This window comes from Hylobates moloch, unplaced genomic scaffold (genome assembly GCF_009828535.3).
Source record: "Hylobates moloch isolate HMO894 unplaced genomic scaffold, HMol_V3 SCAFFOLD_3, whole genome shotgun sequence".
Taxonomy (NCBI): domain Eukaryota; kingdom Metazoa; phylum Chordata; class Mammalia; order Primates; family Hylobatidae; genus Hylobates; species Hylobates moloch.
In genome coordinates, this window is record NW_026652278.1 from 72470242 (window position 1) to 72490229 (window position 19988).

At 49.5% G+C, this 19988-nt stretch overlaps 1 protein-coding gene across 1 annotated transcript in view; it reads right to left on the reverse strand.

Moving 5' to 3' along the window:
* Window positions 1-15715, reverse strand: part of DLG5 (discs large MAGUK scaffold protein 5) — a 135586-nt gene extending 119871 nt beyond the window's left edge. Inside the window, exon 1 of the mRNA XM_032141144.2 lies at window positions 15140-15715. Coding sequence (XP_031997035.1) covers window positions 15140-15443 — 304 coding nt within the window. The 5' untranslated portion in view covers window positions 15444-15715. The remainder of the gene's footprint in view (window positions 1-15139) is intronic.
* Between the last annotated feature and the right edge of the window lie 4273 nt (window positions 15716-19988).

Sequence of the window (19988 nt, forward strand, 5' to 3'; positions counted from 1 at the left end):
AGAAGTCTTGGAAGGAACCCCAGCCTGGCCTTACTGGCCACCCAGGTTGGAGTGCAGTGGCCCAATCTCAGCTCATGCAACCTCTCTACCTCTCAGGTTCAAGGGATCCTCCCACCTCAGCCTCCCAAGTAACTGGGACCACAGGCATGCACCACCATGCCCGGCTAATTTTTGTATTTTTTGTAGAGATGGGGTCTCCCTATGTTGCTCAGGCTGGTCTCAAATTCCTGGGCTCAAGCAATCTGCCTGCCTCCCAAAGTGCTGGAATTATAGGTGTGAGCTACCACGCCCAGCCAGAATTAAAGTATTTTAAAGTATTACTTCTTACGTTAAAATATGTAAATAGAATTAGATTTTGTTTCCTTTGTTTTGCTATCACCTTCCTCAATATTGGCTGGAAAGATCTTTACTACATTTGGATAGCAGATTGGCAATGGTCAAATGATGTGCAGATTTAATTTGGGGACTCAGGGGCCATCTTAGAGCCAGGGAGATACCATTCAGACAAGCAAACTAGCGTGGACTCTGAGGAAGAGGTTTGAGAGGCATGCCACATCTATAAAAATCCTGTGGGCAGGGAAAACACACCCTGGCTTGAGGTGGCTACCAGGGCAGCAGCTCTGAGTCAGAGGTGGCCATCTCTAATGGCACCGCTTTCCACATGGGCAGCCCTGCAGCCCCCACGGCAGGCCGCATGTCAGCAGGAGCTTGTTTACGCATAAAAACGAACAGTTCTCTCATGCAATAGAGGGGTAAGGCAAACTAGTGATAACATTTTTCTTAAAATAAATAAGTAAACAGGCTGGGTGTGGCAGCTCATGCCTGTGATCCCAACACTTTGGGAGGCTGAGGAGGGAGGATCACTTAAGGCCAGGAGTTCAAGACCAGCCTGGGCAACACAGCAAGACCCCATCTCTATGAAATTTTTTTTTAATTAGCTCAGCATGATGGTGGGTACCTGTTGTCCTAGCTACTCAGGGAGGCTGAGGCAGGAGGATCGCCTGAGCCCAGGAGTTCAAGATTACACTGAGCTAGGATCATGCCATCGGTCATGACAGCATGGGCAACAGAGTAAGACCCTGTCTCTCAAAAAAAAAAAAAAGATAATTTTTCTATTTATATCTATCAATCAATTTATTTATAGAGATGGGGTGAGGTCTCACTATGTTGCCCAGGCTGGAGTGCAGTAGCTATTCACAGGCATGACCCCACCACTGATCAGCATGAGAGTTTTGACATGCTCCATTTCTGACCTCCTTAGGCAACCCGGTGGTCCCCCGCTCCCAGGAGGTCACCATATTGATGCCAAACTGGCCACCCGATTAGCATAGCGCATTACAGCCCAGAACTCTTGGGCTCAAGCGATCCTCCCTCCTCAGCCTCCCAAGTAGCTAAGACTACAGGAACATGCCAGCATGCCCACAAGAATAATTTTTCAAAAAAAAAAGTAACCACTTCTCACTGCAATTGACCTTCTGATGGGATTTTCACTCTGCTCCTCCCCACATCACTGTCCTGGTTAACAGAGAGTGGTTTTTACTCACCACAGAGTGGCTATTTGTCTTTTTTAAAAGCACAGTTCATCCCAAGAGGAAACCTACAAAGGAAGCAGGTGAAGACAAGAGTACCCAGTGAAAACACCATCCGCAGCCTCTGGCTCCAGTGGTGACTCACCACCCCAGCTCAGTTCACGCAAAGCAAGGTGAGGCTTTCAGATGGTGCTTCCCTCTCCCACATGGGGAGCATCTTAAACCAAAAGCAAGCAGACCAGTGGTTTTCAAACTGCGTTCTGTGAAATGTGGAGAACCCCAGGGAACCCTGTGGAGGAGCCTCAAGAAGGCCACAAGCTCAAGGGACAAGCTCCAAGCCTATACTCCCCATCAGTGCCTCTCTTATCTATTTTACAGATCTGGCTTTCACCTAAGAGTCTAGTTAACAAAAAAGATCTCATGGCTAAAAAAAATAAAAATAAAAAACTTAGGTCATAAAAGACATTTACACTTTGTACGTGTTATTTCTTTTAATTGTTTGTAACAGCCCTGTGGGGAAACCATGGCTAAACAGTTTTAGGATTGCAAGTAGCCACCTAGAACAGTCCATTCCAGAGCTGGATAGCACCAATCATTTTTAAAAGTTCTTCCTGAAACAACCGGCCTGGGCAAGGGGAGCTGCCAGGGATTATAAAACAGACTTCAAAGACAACATCAACTAAATGCAGTGGGTGGCCCTTGCTAAAATCCTGATTTTAATAAGCCACCAATAAAATGACATCTTTGAGACAAACAAAAGTGAGCATCACCCAGGCAACTTGGTAACATTAAGAAACTATTATTAATGCCTCATCTCTTAGAGACACATCTTTAAGTATTTATAAGAAAAATGACACGCTGCCTGGGATTTGGTTGGGAGAGATAGGTGATCATTACATTATCCTCTCTGTTCTTCCACATGTGTGAATGTCTTTTTCATTTTTTACTTTTTTAGAGCTGGGGTCTGGTTCTGTCTCCCAGGCTGGAGTGCAGTGGTACACTCATAGCTCACTGCAACCTCAAACTCTCGGGCTCAACCAATCCTCCTGCCTCAGCCTCCCGAATAGCTGGGGCTACAGGCAGTGTCCCCTTGCTCAGCTAATTTTTTTTATTTTTATTTTTGTAGACATGGGGTTTTGCCGTGTTGACCAGGCTTGTCTCAAACTCCTGGGCTCAAGGGATCCTCCTGTCTTGACCTCCTAAAGCACCAGGATTACACGTATAAGCTACCATGCCTGGCTCTTGAAAGTCTTTAATAGAATTTTAAAAGGAAGAAAGACAGGGAGAGAGAATGGTTATTCCTTAAAATGAACTCAATTCTACCTCCAAGTAACTTCTGGCAATCAGCCCATGTTCAGCTTTCTGGGATCAAAGAGAATCAGGTCTTATCATGTGCCCTGCACCATCTGAAAACGGGTAGCATCTAAGTCCCTCTAAGTGTCCTTTCCTCAAAAACAAGCTCTTCAAGGTCCTTTTGGAAATGAACTCCTCACAGGTCACAGCAATGCCCTCCTTAAAAATGTGGGCTTCAGGACCAAAGAATTGTGAAGGTGTGTTTTGAGCAGCCCAGAGAAGCATGGGCCTCCTCATCCACTGCAGGCCTCTGCCTTGGGCATCTCTCATTTGAACTCCAAGTATGGCCTATGCCCTGGGATGCCTCCTGATTCCATGCACAGGCTGGGAGTTTGTTCTCTACTCAGGGACAAGCTACCCCCAGTAGCTCCAGAGGCGGCAGCAGCAGCTTGCTCCTGTCTCACCTAAATCATCTCCAGCCTCACCAAAGCCCTGGGCGAATACTATTAGCCCCTCTTCTACAGATGGGGAAGAGAAAGCAGGCCCAGGAGGTTAAGCGACTTGAAGTCATACAGCTTAGGAGTAAAGAGCCAAGATTTAAACCCCAGTCTGTGGGGGTCCCCAAGAGTGGACTCATGACCTTCAGATGTCTCTAGTCCCGCAGCCTTGCTCCCTGGCTCCAAACCCACCAAGAATGCCCCCTGGGTCACTCATCCATGTCCTTCTCCTCCCAGGAGTAACATAACACTCTGAAAGCAGAGACCACCTTCCCCGCCTCCTAGTCCAGCACCTCCCAGGGGCTCAGCAAAGACTTGCCCAAAACTTAACCAGTCCCAGACCTGCAGCCGCCAAACCACCAGGATGGCTCTCCACAAATCCTTCCAAGACTCTCCCAGAAACCCCAACTGTGGCCCAAAGCCCAGTTCTCTTCACTCATTTCTAGTCTCTAGAGCAACTCAAAGAACAATGATCACAAAACCAGACTTCATTCTTGGCGAACTCCATAGGGGAAACAGGACCAGAGAAGACACACATCTATAAAACAATGACTACTGGCCCCAGAATCACATGTGACTATTTCAGCTGGTATCAGAATTTAAAAGACTAGGGGCTGGGCCCAGTGGCTCACACCTGTAATCCCACCACTTTGGGAGGCTGAGGCAGGTGGATCACGAGGTCAGGAGTTCAAGACTAGCCTGGCCAAGATAGTGAAACCCCATCTCTACTAAAAATACAAGATAAAAACACAAGTTCAAGACCAGCCTGGCCAAGATAGTGAAACCCCATCTCTACTAAAAATTAGCTGGGCGCAGTGGCAGGCACCTGTAATCCCAGCTACTCGGGAGGCTGAAGCAGGAGAATTGCTTGAACCCGGGGGACGAAGGTTGCAGTGAACCAAGACTGCACCACTGCACTCCAGCCTGAGCAACAGAGTGAGATGCCGTCTCAAAAAAAAAAGAAATTGGAAAGTTTAGTGTTTTGGTGCTCTGAATGAGAGGGCTAGGGGAAACGTAAAAAAATGATGGTATACATTGATGCTCCAGTTTCATACATTAATGTTTTAATTTCCCAAAAATGCATTCCTCAGAACACTGATGTCTCCAGATGCTCCATGATAAAGGACTCTGCAGTTAAATCAGTTTGGGAAACACTGCCTAATAAAGCCACTCTAGTGAAGCCCCAAAGCACACTGGCTTAGCCCTCTCAAGGGGCCTGCAGAAAAGAACCTAGCACTGCCTGGATGCATTTGACCACAGAACCCTTTTAGGGCATAGCAACACTAACATCCCAGCAAACCAGCAGTTAGAAGATGTTTCTTTGGGAAATGCTGATCTAGGCCTTTTGAAAGAAAGTCTCAATAGCCTTGTTATCCCGGATTTGAGACTGAAAAACCAAACCAATCCTGAACAGGATAAGGAGGAAGTATCCACAGAGCAAAAATAACGAACATACTTCAAGGCTTTTAGGGATGAAGATGTAAGTACTGAAAACACAAAGAAAATGTGTGAGCATTCCTTGGCTGCCAGATATGAATGCCACTGGGATTGTTTGGTTAACGTCTGGCCTCCAAAGAGTCACATGTAGGACAGGTGTGGTGGCTCATTCAATAATGGATTGTTTGAGGCCAGAAGTTCGAGACCAGCATGGGCAATATTGTGAGAGCTTGTCTCTACTAAAAATAAAAAAAAAATTAGCTGGGCATGGTGGCACATGCCTGTAGTACCAACTACTCAGGAGGCTGAGGCAGGAGGATTGCTTGAACCCAGGAGATTGAGGCTGCAGTAAGCCATAATCATGCCACTGCACTCAGCCCAAACAACAGAGCAAGACCCTGTCTCAAAAAAGAAAAGAGTCACAGATAACTACTGAACTGTCCTAAGACTTTCCAAACCATATCTGAAGAAGAAAGAAAAAAAATTTTTTTTTTTTTTTTTTTTTTTTTTTGTGAGACAGAGTTTCGCTCTTGTTGCCCAGGCTGGAGTGCAATGGCACGATCTCAGCTAACTGCAGCCTCTGCCTCATGGGTTCAAGCAATTCTCCTGCCTCAGTCTCCCAAGTAGCTGGGATTACAGGCACACACCACCAGGCCCAGCTAATTTTTTGTATTTTTAGTAGAGAAGGGGTTTCATCATGTTGGCCAGGCTAGTCTCGAACTCCTGGCCTCAGGTGATCCACCCACCTCAGCCTCCCAAAGTGCTGGGATTACAGGCATGAGCCACCACGCCTGGCCAAAAACAATTTTTAGAAGAAAAAACGAAAGAAAATGCTATCCACCCCCATGTCAGGGTGCTGTGAACAGTATGGATTTCCTTAATTAAAACTCAGAGTAAACAGTATGGTACCTTCTCAAAAAATTGAACACAGAATTACCATATGACCCAGCAAGTTCACTTCTGGGTATAAACCCAAAAGAAGAGAAAGCAGGGACTCGAAGAGATATTTGTACACCCATGGTGTCATAGCAGCATTATTCACAATGGCCAAAAGGTGAAAACAACCCAAGTGTGTCCATCAACAAGTAAAGAAACAAATAAAATATAGAATATATATATATAGGAATATTATTTGGCCTAAAAAAGGAATTTTGACACATACTAAAATATGGATGAACCTTGATGACTTTATGCTTAGAGAAGTAAGCCAGTCACAAAAAGACAAATCTGTATTGACTTCACTTATAAAAGATATCTAAAGTAGTCAAATTCTTAGAAACAGACAAATTGAGAGGCCAAGGCGGCCAGATGGCTTGAATCCAGGAGTTCAAGACCAGCCTGGGCAACATGGCAAAGCCCCGTCTCTTAAAAAAAAAAAAAAAAAATACAAAAACAAAAAATTAGTCAGGCATGGTGGCCGGTGCCTGTAGTCCCAGCTATTCAGGAGGCTGGGGTGGGAGAATGGCGTGAACCCGGGAGGCGGAGCTTGCAGTGAGCCGAGATCACGCCACTGCAGTGCAACCTGGGCAACAGAGCGAGACTCTATCTGAAAAAAAAAAAAAAAATACAAAAAGGAGCTGGGTGTGGTGGCAGGTGCCTATAGTCCCTGCTACTCAGGAGGCTGAGGTGGGAGGATCGATTGAGCATGGGAGGTCGAGGCTGCAGTAAGCCATGACTGTACTACTGCACTCCATGCATTCCAGCCTGAGCAACAGAGTGAGACCCCATCTCCAAAAAAAAAAAAAAAAGAAGAAGAAGAAGAAGAAGAAAGAGAGAGAGAAAGACAGCAAGAAAGCAAGCAAGCAAGAAAGAAACAGACAGACAGGAAGTATTCATATAATGGTGACTGTCAAGGTCTAGGGGGCCATGTAGAGTTATTATTCAATAGGTACAGACTTTCGATTTTGCAAGATGAAAAACCTCTAGAGATGGATGGTGTTGCACAACAGTGTAAAAATACTTAATGCTGGCCAAGCGCGGTGGCTCACGCCTGTAATCCCAGCACTCTGGGAGGCCGAGGCGGGTGGATCACCTGAGGTAGGGAATTCGAGACCAGCCTGGCCAACGTGGTGAAACCCTGTCTCTACTAAAAATACAAAAATTAGCCAGGCATGGTGGCGGACGCCTGTAATCCCAGCTCCCAGGTGACTGAGGCAGGAGAACCCAGGAGGCGGAGGTTGTGGTGTGAGCCGAGATCACGCCATTGCACTCCAGCCTGGGCAACAAGAGCAAAACTCCGTCTCAAACTACAGAATGGTACATTTCAAAATTATTAAAAATTAATGTTATATATATTTTCACAAAAAAAGGTTCAAGGCCAGGTGTGGTGGTCATTTGAGGTCAGGAGTTCAAGACCAGCCTGGCCAACATGGGGAAACCTTGTCTCTATTAAAAATACAAAAAAATCAGCCAGGCGTGGTGGCGCATGCCTGCAGTCCCAGCTACTCGGGAGGCTGAGGCAGAAGAATTGCTGCAACTCGGGAGGCTGAGGTTGCAGTAAGCTGAGATCGCGCCACTGCACTCCAGCCTGGGCAACAGAGTGAGACCCCGTATCAAAAAAAAAAAAAAGGTTCAAATGGTAAATTTCATGTTATGTAAATTATTATCACAATTTTGTTTAAATCCTCAAAGCAAATGGGTTATGAGCCTTAGTGTGAAATGAACGTCAAGGTGAATAGTCAACTAGGAATTAGAGGGATAGACTGCCAACATGGGACACTCCAAACATCTCTGTTTGGTTTAAAATGTTTCTGTAGCACTTTTGTGGAACACAGTCTCAAAACGATCAATAGAGATACACAGTTCAGAGGTATGCAGTCTATCCCAGGTAAAAGGCGAAAAAAAATCCACTTTCCCCCCAGCGCAATCCAATTTCCCCCTAGCGCAATCCCATTTAAGATTCTTCCCTGGTGAACACAAATAGCATCCCTACTGCCCAGGCCAACATGCAGCTCAGCCCTCTTTCTCTACGTTTGCTACCTCTGTGGCTCACATCTTGCCAGGGTTTCAGGAAACGACTGTAGAGCCCCCTCGCATGGGGCAGAACATACAGGTGGTTGGAATGAGGTGGGACAAAAAAAAAACTGAGACAACAGCCGGGAGCAGTGGCTCATGCCTGTAATCCCAGCACTCTGGGAGGCTGAGGCAGGTGGATCACCTGAGGTCAGGAATTCGAGACCAGCCTGGCCAAGATGGCAAAATCCCGTCTGTACTAAAAATATAAAAATCAGCTGGGGGTGGTGGCGCACACCTGTAATCCCAGCTACTCGGGAGGCTGAGACAAGAGAATCACTTGATCCTGGGAGGCAGAGGTTGCACTGAGCTGAGATTGCGCCACTGCACTCCAGCCTGGGCGACAGAGCAAGGCTCCATCTCAAAAAAAAAAAAAAAAAACAGACAAAATATTTATCCTACTCTGCTTACTTTTTCAGGAAATGGAAAGCCAGAGTATCAAAAACCACTCAACACTAACATTAAATCAGATTAACGGCAATCCTGATGTAGATAGAGCTGGAAGGGGCCCAAAAATCAAGTCCAACCCAATCACCCAACCTCCTTGGACCAAATGCCACCTGGGAAGTGCTCAAAACCCCACAGGAATGAGCAAGTCCCCCGTCAATGCTCAACCTCTTCTGTTTTGACTGTTGAACTTGGAAAAAAAAACAAAAACAAAAAACAAGCACCAGGAAGCTAAAAGGCTCTGCCAAGGTCAAGATTTTGCAGTTAGGAGCAGATCTCTAGTTCAGGGCTTTTTTTTTTTTTTTTTTTTTTTTAAAGAAAAGTTCCTCAGTATTCTTTTGAGGACATCAAGTTGACATTCAAATTCTATGTGTAGAAAGGGAATGACTCTCTACTCTTACAACAGACAGTGTGGGTGCTCCACATGGCTCCTGGCAGCCAGCTCCACACCACCAGTACCTTATGGGCAACCTTGGGGACTTCAGACATCAATGTCACACCACCTGCTTCCATCACAGACATACCGTGGGTGGTGATATCCGTGTGTACCTCTGGGGCTTGCTCAAGCCTTCCTCCTCTCCCACAGCCTCTGCCACCATGAGGTCACCACTTAGGAATCTGCATGTGTATCTGAAGAGGATCTGGACAAGGATACATCATTCACTGTACACACAGCTGACTATTCATTCGTTCAACGAAAAGTTATTGAACACCTATCTTGTACTAGGCTCTATTCTGGGCATGAGGACTATAACAGCAAATTCGGCTCAGGGAGGACAGCTCTGACACCTGCTTGGCATAGTATACAAGGAGCTCCCACAGAACCCTCAGAAACAGGAGAAGATTCCCAGTTTTCTGGCTCTAAGGCTAGTTGCTGTCTACTACTGCCACTGTTGTGCTATATTGCTCAGGGTAACAAAATGCTCTTCCATTTTTCCTACCATGGATTGTCAAATAGCACAGTGAAGTAGTTAGTGTTTTAATTACTTTGTAGAGGAGATAAGCTCGGAAGGGTTAAAAACCTTGCCCAAGGTCTAAAACCTTGTAAGGTCTGATCATTACTACCTAGACCCACCATCCCACTCCAGCAATGACCGCCTGTGCTAACTGTATTATCACACAAAGGTGGCAATGCTTGGAGTGGACATTCATCTGCTCTTTTACCTGCGTGACATCACTGCTGCTTGTCTTCCTTTAGACAACTGCTCTGCCTCACTCTAAAAACCCACATAGCGTTGGAATGGGCTGCCAATCACAGTAGCCCATCACCTTACCCTGTGGTTCCACTGCTGGGCACAGTGCCAAAGCTGAGCCAGTCTTAGTCCTCCAGCCCTGGCCACAGTGACCGGGCCTCATGTGGACACATAACACTGGCCAGACCAATCAGAATCCTACCATGAGGTTTGTCTGCCTGGGCTGATAGGATAGAGCTCCCTTTCTTCCCTGGTCAGGGGCTGTGAACATGAACAGAGGGGCCTGAGGTCATGTTCAGACCCATGGGAAAAGCCCACAGCATCGATCCAAGAGGTCAAACGTCCCAAAGGCCAGTTTCCACCATCCATCCAAAGGTTGTGGAATATTCTAAGTCAATACATTTCTCTTTTTCTACCTAAGATGATCTAAGTTTCTGTCATTTTGCAATAAAGGTACCCTGAAATGATACACAGATAAAATCTGCTCTTCACTTAGAAACTTCTTCTCAACCATTAATTTCAAACGCCTCTGCCACTTCCTCTCAAATAACACAATTAAAACAACCTAAATTAGCCACGCAGGGGGACATGTGCCTATAATCTCAGCTACTAAGGAGGCTGAGGCAGGAGGATGGCTTGAGCCAAGGAGTTTGAGGCTGCAGTGAGCTATGATTGCACCACTGCACTCCACTGTCTCTAAAAAATAAGTAAATAAAAAAAAGAACCAAAAGAAAAACTACAACAGCTGGAGCTTTTAACTTATGTCCCTTGCCCTGCTGACCCTCCAGGGCAGAGGGGATAAAGAAAAGGTGGCTGGTACCCGAAGGAAGTAGAGAGAGAACAAAAGGCCCAGGCAACCTCCACTGAATAATAAATAACCCACACCTGACAATCGGCACCCAACTGCACTAGTCCCAGTGGAAAAGCCTGGCAGGGTTATTCCCTTGGGGAAATAAAAATAAACTTCCAGCTCTAACTTCTGACAGTGTACAATGCCTAAATTCAAACTCCCCACTCAGCCTAGCTATCAAGGTCCTCCAGATTACCTCTGCATCCCCAGTTCCCTTCCACCCAGAGCCAAGGCCAATCCCCTGCTCTGCTCAGGCTGGGTAAACACATGGCTCCTCTCTACGGCTCAGCCTCTGTGGCCCAGCATCTATGGCCCACAAGTCCTCCCTCCATCCCTCCATGCATTCAGAGCTTCGCTTCAACACCAAGTCCCAGCACATTCACGAAGCTCTCCTCAGCTTCTCCAGCAGATGCTGCTGGCTCCATTCTCTTAAGTTTGATGAAGCAAGTCAGCCAGTTCACTAGTAAAGTAAAGAGGAGGCACGGGAGGTGTGGGGAGTGGGAATGAGAAGGAAACATTAGGCACTGAGCACTCGAAAGGTCCAGCGGGCACTCACCGAGTTCTGCCATTTCTGCCTCCCAAGAGAGGCCTGGTGGGAATGACTTGAGGAGTCCCACATTTAGATGGTAATGAGAGCCACTAGAGGTGAATGAGAGTATCTGGGGAAAGTACGTAGCATACCAAGTTGCTTTATAAAAGAAAAAGCCTGTTTGTGCATCTGTATCAGCTGATCTGTCTCATAATGTCACTCTCATGAGTGTCCCATTCCCCCAACAAGGCGGCAAGCTATGGACTAGAATTACATCCTGTGCACCCCAGCCCCTGTCTACACCCCAGTCCCACCTGGGCCAGGCACTTCAATGCTCACGGTGACAGAGGCAGGCAGTGCAGCACCATTAGCCCCATCTTACAGATGAAGATACTGAGACTCACCCCAGGGGCAGGGAGTTGAGAATCCTCAAGGGAAAAAACCCAGGTGTTTCCCTGAATCAAAGGGAAAAAACAAAGGACTGCATGGGGCTCCAAGTGACCAAGCTAGACTCAGTTACTGGGAAAAACATAAGACCCAACTGAGCCACTCAGAAGTAAACAATTCTGTCGTCTACCTACCACCAGCTGGGGCGAAAGGTGTTCTCTTGTTCCCTACAGATCCATGTATCAAATCTGGGAAAAGAGAAAGCTACATAATTTCAGAGTCCCCCAGTGACTGGAAATGTCCTGAAATTGTAGTGGGAAGGCCTAACCAGGAACAGGAAAAACCACCCCTAGACAAGGAATCAGGGGCACTGGGCTTGGCCTTGACTCGGGCACCTTTCTGCCCTGCGGCTTCTTCCTTAAGACAGGGCCCTGGAACCGAATGACAGGAAGATCATAAGACACCACTCATCTCCCTGGGGCTGCCACAGAGTTAATGAGACATGAAGATAGGACACAAAATACTGAACGACAATGCCCTGTCAATACTGGAATAAGAGCCACACCTCCAACAAAAAAACCACAACACTGTGTGTCTCCTAGCCACTCCACACCCCCAGGCCTGAGCGTGGTGGGTTTAAATATCTGGGGATCTAACTCAGCAAGAGGTGCCCCGATGGGTTGGGTTTGCTCACCGGCCCACCAACACCCAGGCCCATGTCCTCCCCAGTTTCCTTCCAGTTCCAGGCCCCACGTGGTAGGCTGCTGCCGATGCAGATCCCTCAGCACCCAAGTGCCAGTGGGGGATGGGCATTCTGGATCAGGAGCCCACACAGGGTGTGGAATCCATCAAGGAAGCTCCTAGGTGGGTGATGGCATCACCTCCAACAGAGAGACGGTGCCAAAGCAGCCACCCGTTGACGCTAAGGATCCCAGGGAGCCAGCTAGTTCCTCTCTCAGGCTCCGCAATGGCCTCAAACTGAGGCCAATTCACACCCAAAGCACGGAGTGGAAATCACTCAGGAGTGGAAGGAGGCAGGACCAAGTGCTGGGTTTTCCTGACTATAGCTCCTCAAGGAAGAAGACTTCCATTCCTTCAGCCAGAGCTGCTCTCTTATGCACTGAGCTTTGACCATAAGGAACACTTTCTGGCTAAAAGAAAAAAAAGCAAAAAACTGGAGACCTACAACACAGCAATTCACCCTTCACAAAGGAGCCTCCCCACCACTGGGGCAGTGGCTCACGCCTGTAATCCCAACACTTTTGGGAGGCTGAGACAAGCAGATCGCTTGAGCTCAGGAGTTCAAGACCATCCTGGACAACATGGAGAAACCCATTGCTACAAAATATACAAAAATTAGCTGGTGTGGTGGCATGTGCCTGTGGTCCCAGCTACTTGGGGGGCTGAGGCAGGAGAATGGCTTGAAACCGGGAGGCGGAGGCTGCAGTAAGCCGAGATTGTGCCACTGCACTCCAGCCTGGGTGACACAGTGAGACCCTGTCTCAAAAAAAAAAAAAAAAAAGCCCCCAACACACCAGTTTGCTGACACACCGTGTCATCCTCTCCCCCAGGGGCTTCAGGTGGCATCTTGCCATACCAAATACTGTCCTAACTTTTTTCTTTTTTTCGAGAAGGAGTCTTGATCTGTCACCCAGGCTGGAATGCAGTGGCACCATGTCAGCTCACTGCAACCTCCACCTCCCAGATTCAAGTGATTCTCCTGCCTCAGCTTCCCAAGTGGCTGGGACTACAGGTGCCCACAACCATGCCCAGCTGATTTTTGTATTTTTAGTAGAGACGGGGTTTCACCATGTTGGCCAGGCTGGTCTCGAACTCCTGGCCTTAAGTGATCTGCCTGCCTCGGCCTCCCAAAGTGCTGGGATTACAGGCATGAGCCACCATACCCAGCCAACTTTTTTCTAATGCATTAAATAAAATGAACTTAACTTCTCCTTGAAAAGTATTTTTCTAAGGATTTCATGATCCTCTCCAAAGTCACAGAACTCTGCATTGTGGTAAAACTGGAGTCTGAAATCAATGCCCTAGGGGATAAAATCCAAACCCTAATCTCTGCCTTCCTTAGAGGTCAAAACTAGCTCCTAGAACTTCAGCCCTATGAGGCCCCACATTCTCCACCAGGCACGGAAAGGGTGAGACCTAATTAATGGCAATTGATCCATCAATCAATTTTCAGAGATTAAGGTGAGCGTTGATTCACATGCTTCCCAACGCAGACTTCTAGTCTGTACTAAGTTCTGTGTTTTAGGAAAGACTTTCGGAAACAGATCTTAACTTCTTCATTGAGAGATAGATTAGATAGATACATAGATACAATTAAAAAGAAAAAAATTACTTTGTTGAGATCCCCTCTGTCCTTATCCTCATGGCCACATCTGACAGTCCCTTCCTAGCATCTCCCAAAGCACTATCCCAGGAAAGGACTAGGTTTGCCCAGCAACTCTGACATGACCACAACTGGGGGGAAGGAACGCAGGTTTGAGGGACAGAGATGCAAGTCAGAAGCTCAAAGTGGAGACAGGAGGGCCACCAATGAAATGACCTGCTGTGTGGCCAGCAGTTTAGTCTCTCTGTCAGTTTCCTGCAGCTATAAAAAGTGAGGTTAAGATGGCCAATATAAGAGAGCTGTTACCAGGAATGCCTTATAAAATCATTCCCTTAATAAGTGGGGCTTTTAACAGCCAAATAAATGGGTTCCATCAGCCTTTGACCATCAAGTTGCTAAGGGCAGTTCCTCAGCCCTCTCGGTTCACTTGTTTTTCTTTCATACATATATCTTTATTTATGTTTACTATACCTATCGATTCACTGTTAAAACAAGGACAAGACCTAGAAAGATGGCACTTTGTTTCCTGGCTCTGAACAAGTTAAATCCAAAAATAGGTTATAATTCAAAATTCCTGGGCTCAATACTTTCTGAGCATTTTAACCACTCCAAGCCAGAGTTTTCTCTCTGGCAAAGAATAACAGAAAGCTCACACAGTGGCAACGACAATTGAACGTGATAAAGCAGAGCGCCTGCCACAATAGTAGATGCCCAATAAATGCTAGTTCTCCTCCTCCCTCAGTGCCATGTCTTCTTCCTCCACCTGCCTTGTCTAAAAGGTTGGCTTCCACACTCCGCGGCCAGGCCAGGACAAGCCTACCACTTGTCACAAACTCCCGCCAGTATCCGTTCTTGCACCCAGACACACACTTACAAATCAGTCATCCCCAAGACCAAAGACACAGGGTTCCAAAAGGCACCCTCAAAGGAACCAGTCACCAGCCTTCCTCCTTAAGCAGCTCGGTGCTCTCAGGGAGAGAACTTAGCCCCAGCAGCCACTACTAGGATTTTCCCATGGTGCAATGCAACTTCCCCAACTTTTCCGGGCCCACAGTTTCCAAAGAAACCCAGGCAGGCACTGTGCACAATCAGCCACAAGTCTGGGCGAGACTGGGCTCTGAACAGAGGAAAGGGAGCTGGGACAGCCAGAAAATGAAAAGGCAGCGGTGGCCCCGGCACAGGAGGGCAGGGACCAAAATTTAAGAGTAGGGGTCCTGGCCCAGGTCCCATTCTTTTAGGCGGTACCCTTGGTTAAAGGCTAGCAGAGGGTCCCAAACGACTAGCGGATGGTGAGGAGCCTCAGAAAAGGGATTGATGGGCATCCTCCGAGGTACCCCCTACCCGCTACTGGACCTGGTGGCCGCCGGGGACCCTGCCGCCGAGGCACCTGAGAGTGAAGGCCTTCAGCGGGGGGGCATTGTTCACAGCGCACGGCGGGACTGGAGGAGGCGGCGGGACTTCGGGGTCCGCGCACCGCCGCCTCCCCAACTGGGCCAGAGAAGCGAGTCAACCGAGGCCATCGCCAGGTGGAGCGGCGGCCCCGGCGAGGTCCCCCTCGGCCAGCAGGAGGGAGAAGCGGAGGGCGCGTCCCAGAGGCGGGGGCCGAGGGTCTGCCACTCACCCGCGCCTTCGGCGGGCTGCGGCGGCCCGACGACGCCGTTCAGGTAGAGAATGGGCAGCAGGTGAGGCTGCGTCTTCTCCAGCGCCGCCCGCAGGTCCTGGAAGTGGTCCCGCTCCTTGGCCAAGAGCAGCTTGAGCAGCAGCTCCGCCTTGGCGCCTCCCGCCTCCTCGTCCAGCTGCCGCCGCTCGCCGGGACTGAGCGCTCCCGCGGCCTCGAGCAGCCCGAGCACGGCTTCCACCTCCGTCATGGCCTGGGCCAGGCTCTGCTGACACTGGGCGAGCAGCTCCCGGCGCTGGGGCTCCATGGTGGCGGGCCGCGCCGCCCCGCCCCGCCGGACGCCTCCCGGTCCCCCCGAGGCCGGCGGGCGGGCAGGCGAGCGCCTCGGCAGCAGCTCTAGCGCGCCGGGAGCCGCGAGGCGGCGGTAGCCATGGGCCGGGGCTGGGGCCGGGGCCTGGGCGGGCTAGGGGCCCGGGGCGGCAGGCGGCGCTCAGCAGCGGCCGCCTCCCGGGCTCCGGAGCGCAGCCATGTTGGCTGCCGCGGCGGCGGGACTGGAAAAGGAGGAGGAGGAGACGGAGGAGGAGAAGGAGGAGGCGGAGGTGGGGACGGCGGCCGGGGCGCGCCCCGAGGCCGGGCTCCAGCCGGGCATGCTCCCCCTCCCCCTCAGCCTCCGCGCGCTCCGCCCGCCCCGCGAGAAAACTCGCCCCGAAAGCCGGGCCGCGCGCCGCCCCCAGAGCGAGACTACAACTCCCGGGAGAAAGTCTCCTGGGCCGTGTTCCCCGGGCCCCCGACGGCTCTGGCCCGGCTCGGAGGCCGCCTCGGCCCCCGTGCACCCCGGCCCGGCTCACCGGGGCCCCGCGGCCGCCACCCGCTCCGCCGTGGCCACAGCCCCGCCGCCGCCGGCCCGTCCCTCTTCTCTCCCCTCCCCAGGCCGTCCCTCCGGGAGGCTGCAGCAGCGGAGGAGGGGACGGGCAGAGGGGAGGGGAGGGGAGGGGTCCCCGCCCCCGGCCCGCCCGCTAGGCGGGGACGCGGCGCCTGCTGGTTACCGGTCCCCCGAGGCACAGGCGCTGCCGGGGGTGGTGGACACGGAGTCAGGCCTGGCACGCGGCCAGCCCACAAGCTGCTGGAGACCCCCTCATACAAATCTTGCCCCCAGTCCAGTGGGTCCTAATCTGAGAACTCCAAAATAAAGCCTGGAGACAAGTGGTGGAGAGGGTTTCCCCTAAATTTGGATATCTCCAGATTAAGACCTCCGCCGAATCCGTGAGGCTTTCCCTCTCCAAGGAGCTCCTAAGTAGAGAATTTCCCAGTAAAATCCCCTCAACTGCGGTAAATAGGCTGTTTCCCGCGCCAGCATTTGAGAAGAGCTGGTCCCCAGAGTGTAAAGGAGTTGGGATGTTGGCAGGAGGAAGGGTGTGTCGTAGGATGAGGAAGAGAAAGATGGGCGTCTGCGGTGCAGTCCTTGGTCTTTCTGGCAAGTGAGGCGCTCTCCCCCTAAATGTCTCTGAGGGAGACAAATCAGCGGACTACCTTGCTTCCTTTGATGACCTGGAAAGAATCTGCAGTCCCCCTTAAAGCCCAAGAATGTCTTCTCTTCTACGACAGCCGTTTGTGGACACATACTGCTTACCTCCCTGACTGCAGGACAAGGTCCTTCAAAGCTGGAACCCTTACTGCGCTCAGTGACCCTGCAGTGCTCCTCTGTAGAGTGGGAACCAAGGTCCATTTCAAATATCTGCTTTGGAATGAGTGGATCTCGCTGGGGGTGGGAGTCACTTTGTCTACCCATACTGCCAGTCCCAGCCACATGCCTTCTCTCTTCCCTCAAAAAGCAATGTCTTCTTAGTCTGCTTCTTCAAGGGGAGAAGTTTTTATTTATGGAAATGAACTCACTATATGGTAGAAAGAACAGGAGTATCAGAATTTGCACTTTGGACTTGGACTCCCCTCTAAGCAGCTGCACAAGGTGGAACAAAGCAATAACCCTTGCTGATCTGTTTTGTCCTCAGGAGAAATGGTGGAGGGAGAATGTATTAGATCAGGGGTTCTTAGCCTTGGCTTCATGAATAAGCTCAAGGATGTCAATGAAGCTTTTGACATGATCTCAACTTTTTTGTGAACATTTATATATTTTTCTGGGATGGGGTCCATAGAGTTACCAAGTTCTTTAAGGCCTCCAGATGGACCCCAATATGGCAGAACTGAACTATTTAAAGATACCTGCCTGCTCTGGTAGTCTGACCCTCTATGGCTAAGCAAGGTTTTAGGGGAGTGGAAGGCTGGCCATTGCAACAGTATCAGGGTTCCAGACAGGCTCCCTGGCTCTTCCCTCCCACTCCTGCTCCTGAGATATAGTTCTTCTTTCTGGCCGCCACTTCCCTTAGGGCAACCCCAGAGCTTAAATCATCAGCAAGGCAGTCACCTTTCAGGCACCTTTCATCTGCACCTTTCAGGCACCTTTCATCTGGCATCTGTGTTCTTAGCTGGATTAACTAGAAAGCTAAGTGGAGGAAGGAAGATGAAAGTGGAGGAAGGGGAAAAGAGGAAAAGTTGGAGACTAATTTGGCTTATGGTTAGAAGCATATTTTTTGGCCAGGCGAAGTGGCTCACGCCTGTAATCCCAGCACTTTGGGAGGCTGAGGTAGGCGGATTGCCTGAGCTCAGGAGTTGGAGACTAGCCTGGCCAACATGGTAAAACCCCGTCTCTAACAAAAATACAAAAATTTAGCCAGGCATGATGGTGCATGACTGCAATCCCAGCTGTTCGGGAGGCTGAGGCATGAGAATTTCTTGAACCCGGGAGGTGAAGGTTGCAGTGAGCTGAGATTGCACCACTACACTCCAGCCTGGGTGACAGAGCAAGACTCTGTCTCAAAAACAAACAAACAAACTTATTTTCTGGGACAGAGTCTCACTTTGTCGCCCAGGCTGGATTGCAATGGGGCAAACACAGCTCACTGCAGCCTCAATTTCTTGGGCTCAAGCAACTATCCTGCCTCAGCCTCCCGAGTAGCTGGGACCATAGGTGCTTGCCACCACACCTGGCTAATTTTTTTAATATTTTGTAGACACAGGGTCTTGCCACATTGCCTAGGCAGGTCTTGAACTCCTGGGCTCAAATTATCCTCCCGCCTCAGTCCCCCAAATTTCTAGAATTACAGATATGAGTCACCACCCAGACCAATTTTAGGATTCCTTTAGCAATGACCTTGGTGTGACCTTGTACTTCTGCAGCATTTTATACCTTCTGGGGCACACCCTTGTAGTGGGTTGAATTGTGTTCCCCCAAAAGATATGTTCTAGTCCTAACTCCCAGTACTTGTGAATGTGACTTATTTAGAAATAGGGTCTTTGCAGATGTTGTAATCAAGTTCAAATGAGGTCATACTGGATTAGGGCAGGTCCTCATCCAATAACTGGTGTTCTTATTAGAATAGGGAAATTTGGATGCAGAGACACAGAGAAAATGCCATGTGAAGATGGATCAGAGACTGAAGTGATGCGGCTGCAAGCTGAGGAATGTGAAGAATGGCCGGCCACCACCGGAAGCTAGGGGGGACGCCGGCACAGATTCTCCCTGAGAGCCTGCAGAAGAAACCAACCCTCCAACACCTGGATTTCAGACTTCTGACCTTGAGAAGTGTGAGCCAATAAAACAACTGCAGTGGAGTCAGTGGTTCTTGTTTTAAGCCACCCAGTTTGTGGTCATTGGTTATGGCAGTCCTAAGAAACTCAAACTCGCCTCAGCACAGTGGGGAGGTGAGAAGGACAAAGACTGGGTCCCTATTTTACAAATCACCCAATCACTTCACCCTTCTACTGCCTAAGGACATCTCTGTAGATTTACCCACCTTTCCTACTTTATTCTGGTCTTAGAAAAAGAGAGCTCCTCGTCTTTGAGGAGAACCCTTCCATGCTCTGGATATAATCTGTGTATCCCTCTCCTCCCCCCCAACACACGCACTCACACACAGTCTGCTTCTGCTTTGGTTTGGGTCCCTTCTCATTTGTCAAAAACAGACTTGAGTCTCCCCATTCTCAAGGGTCCTCCCTTTCCTTTCACGTTTCCTTCGGAAACAATCATTGCTTGACATTGGGACCTCCACATCTCATAGACTGCTCACTGCTTGGTTGGTGCTTTACAATCAGCTTTTTTTTTAAAAAAAGTTCTTGTGTTTGTTCGCTTTTTTAAATTTATTTTATTTGTTTTTCTGGAGACAGAGTCTCACTCTTGCCCAGGCTGGAGTGCAGTGGCGTCATTTTGGCTCACTGCAACCTCCACTTCCAGGGTTCAAGCGATTCTCCTGCCTCAGCCTCCCGAGTAGCTGGGACTACAGGTGCACGCCACCAAGCCCGGCTAATTTTTGTATTTTTAGTAGAGATGGGGTTTCGCCATGTTGGCCAGGCTGGTCTCGAACTCCTGACCTCAGGTGATCCACCCGCCTTGGCCTCCCAAAGTGCTGGGATTACAGGCATGAGCCACCACGCCCAGCCTGTTTATTTAATTTATTTATTTATTGGAGACAGAGTCTTGCTCCGTTGCCCAGGCTGGAATGCAGTGGGCTCACTGCAACCTCTGCCTCCCATGCTCAAGCGATTCTCCTGCCTCAGCCTCCTGAGTAGCTGGGATTACAGGTGCATACGACCACACCTGGCTAATTTTTTTTGTTGTTGTTGAGATGGAATTTCACTCTTGTTGCCCAGGCTGGAGTGCAATGGTGTGATCTCAGCTCACGGCAACCTCCACCTTCCAGGTTCAAGCGATTCTCCTGCTTCAGCCTCCTGAGTAGTTGGGATTACAGGCATGTGCCACCACACCCAGCTAATTTTGTAATTTTACTAGAGACGGGGT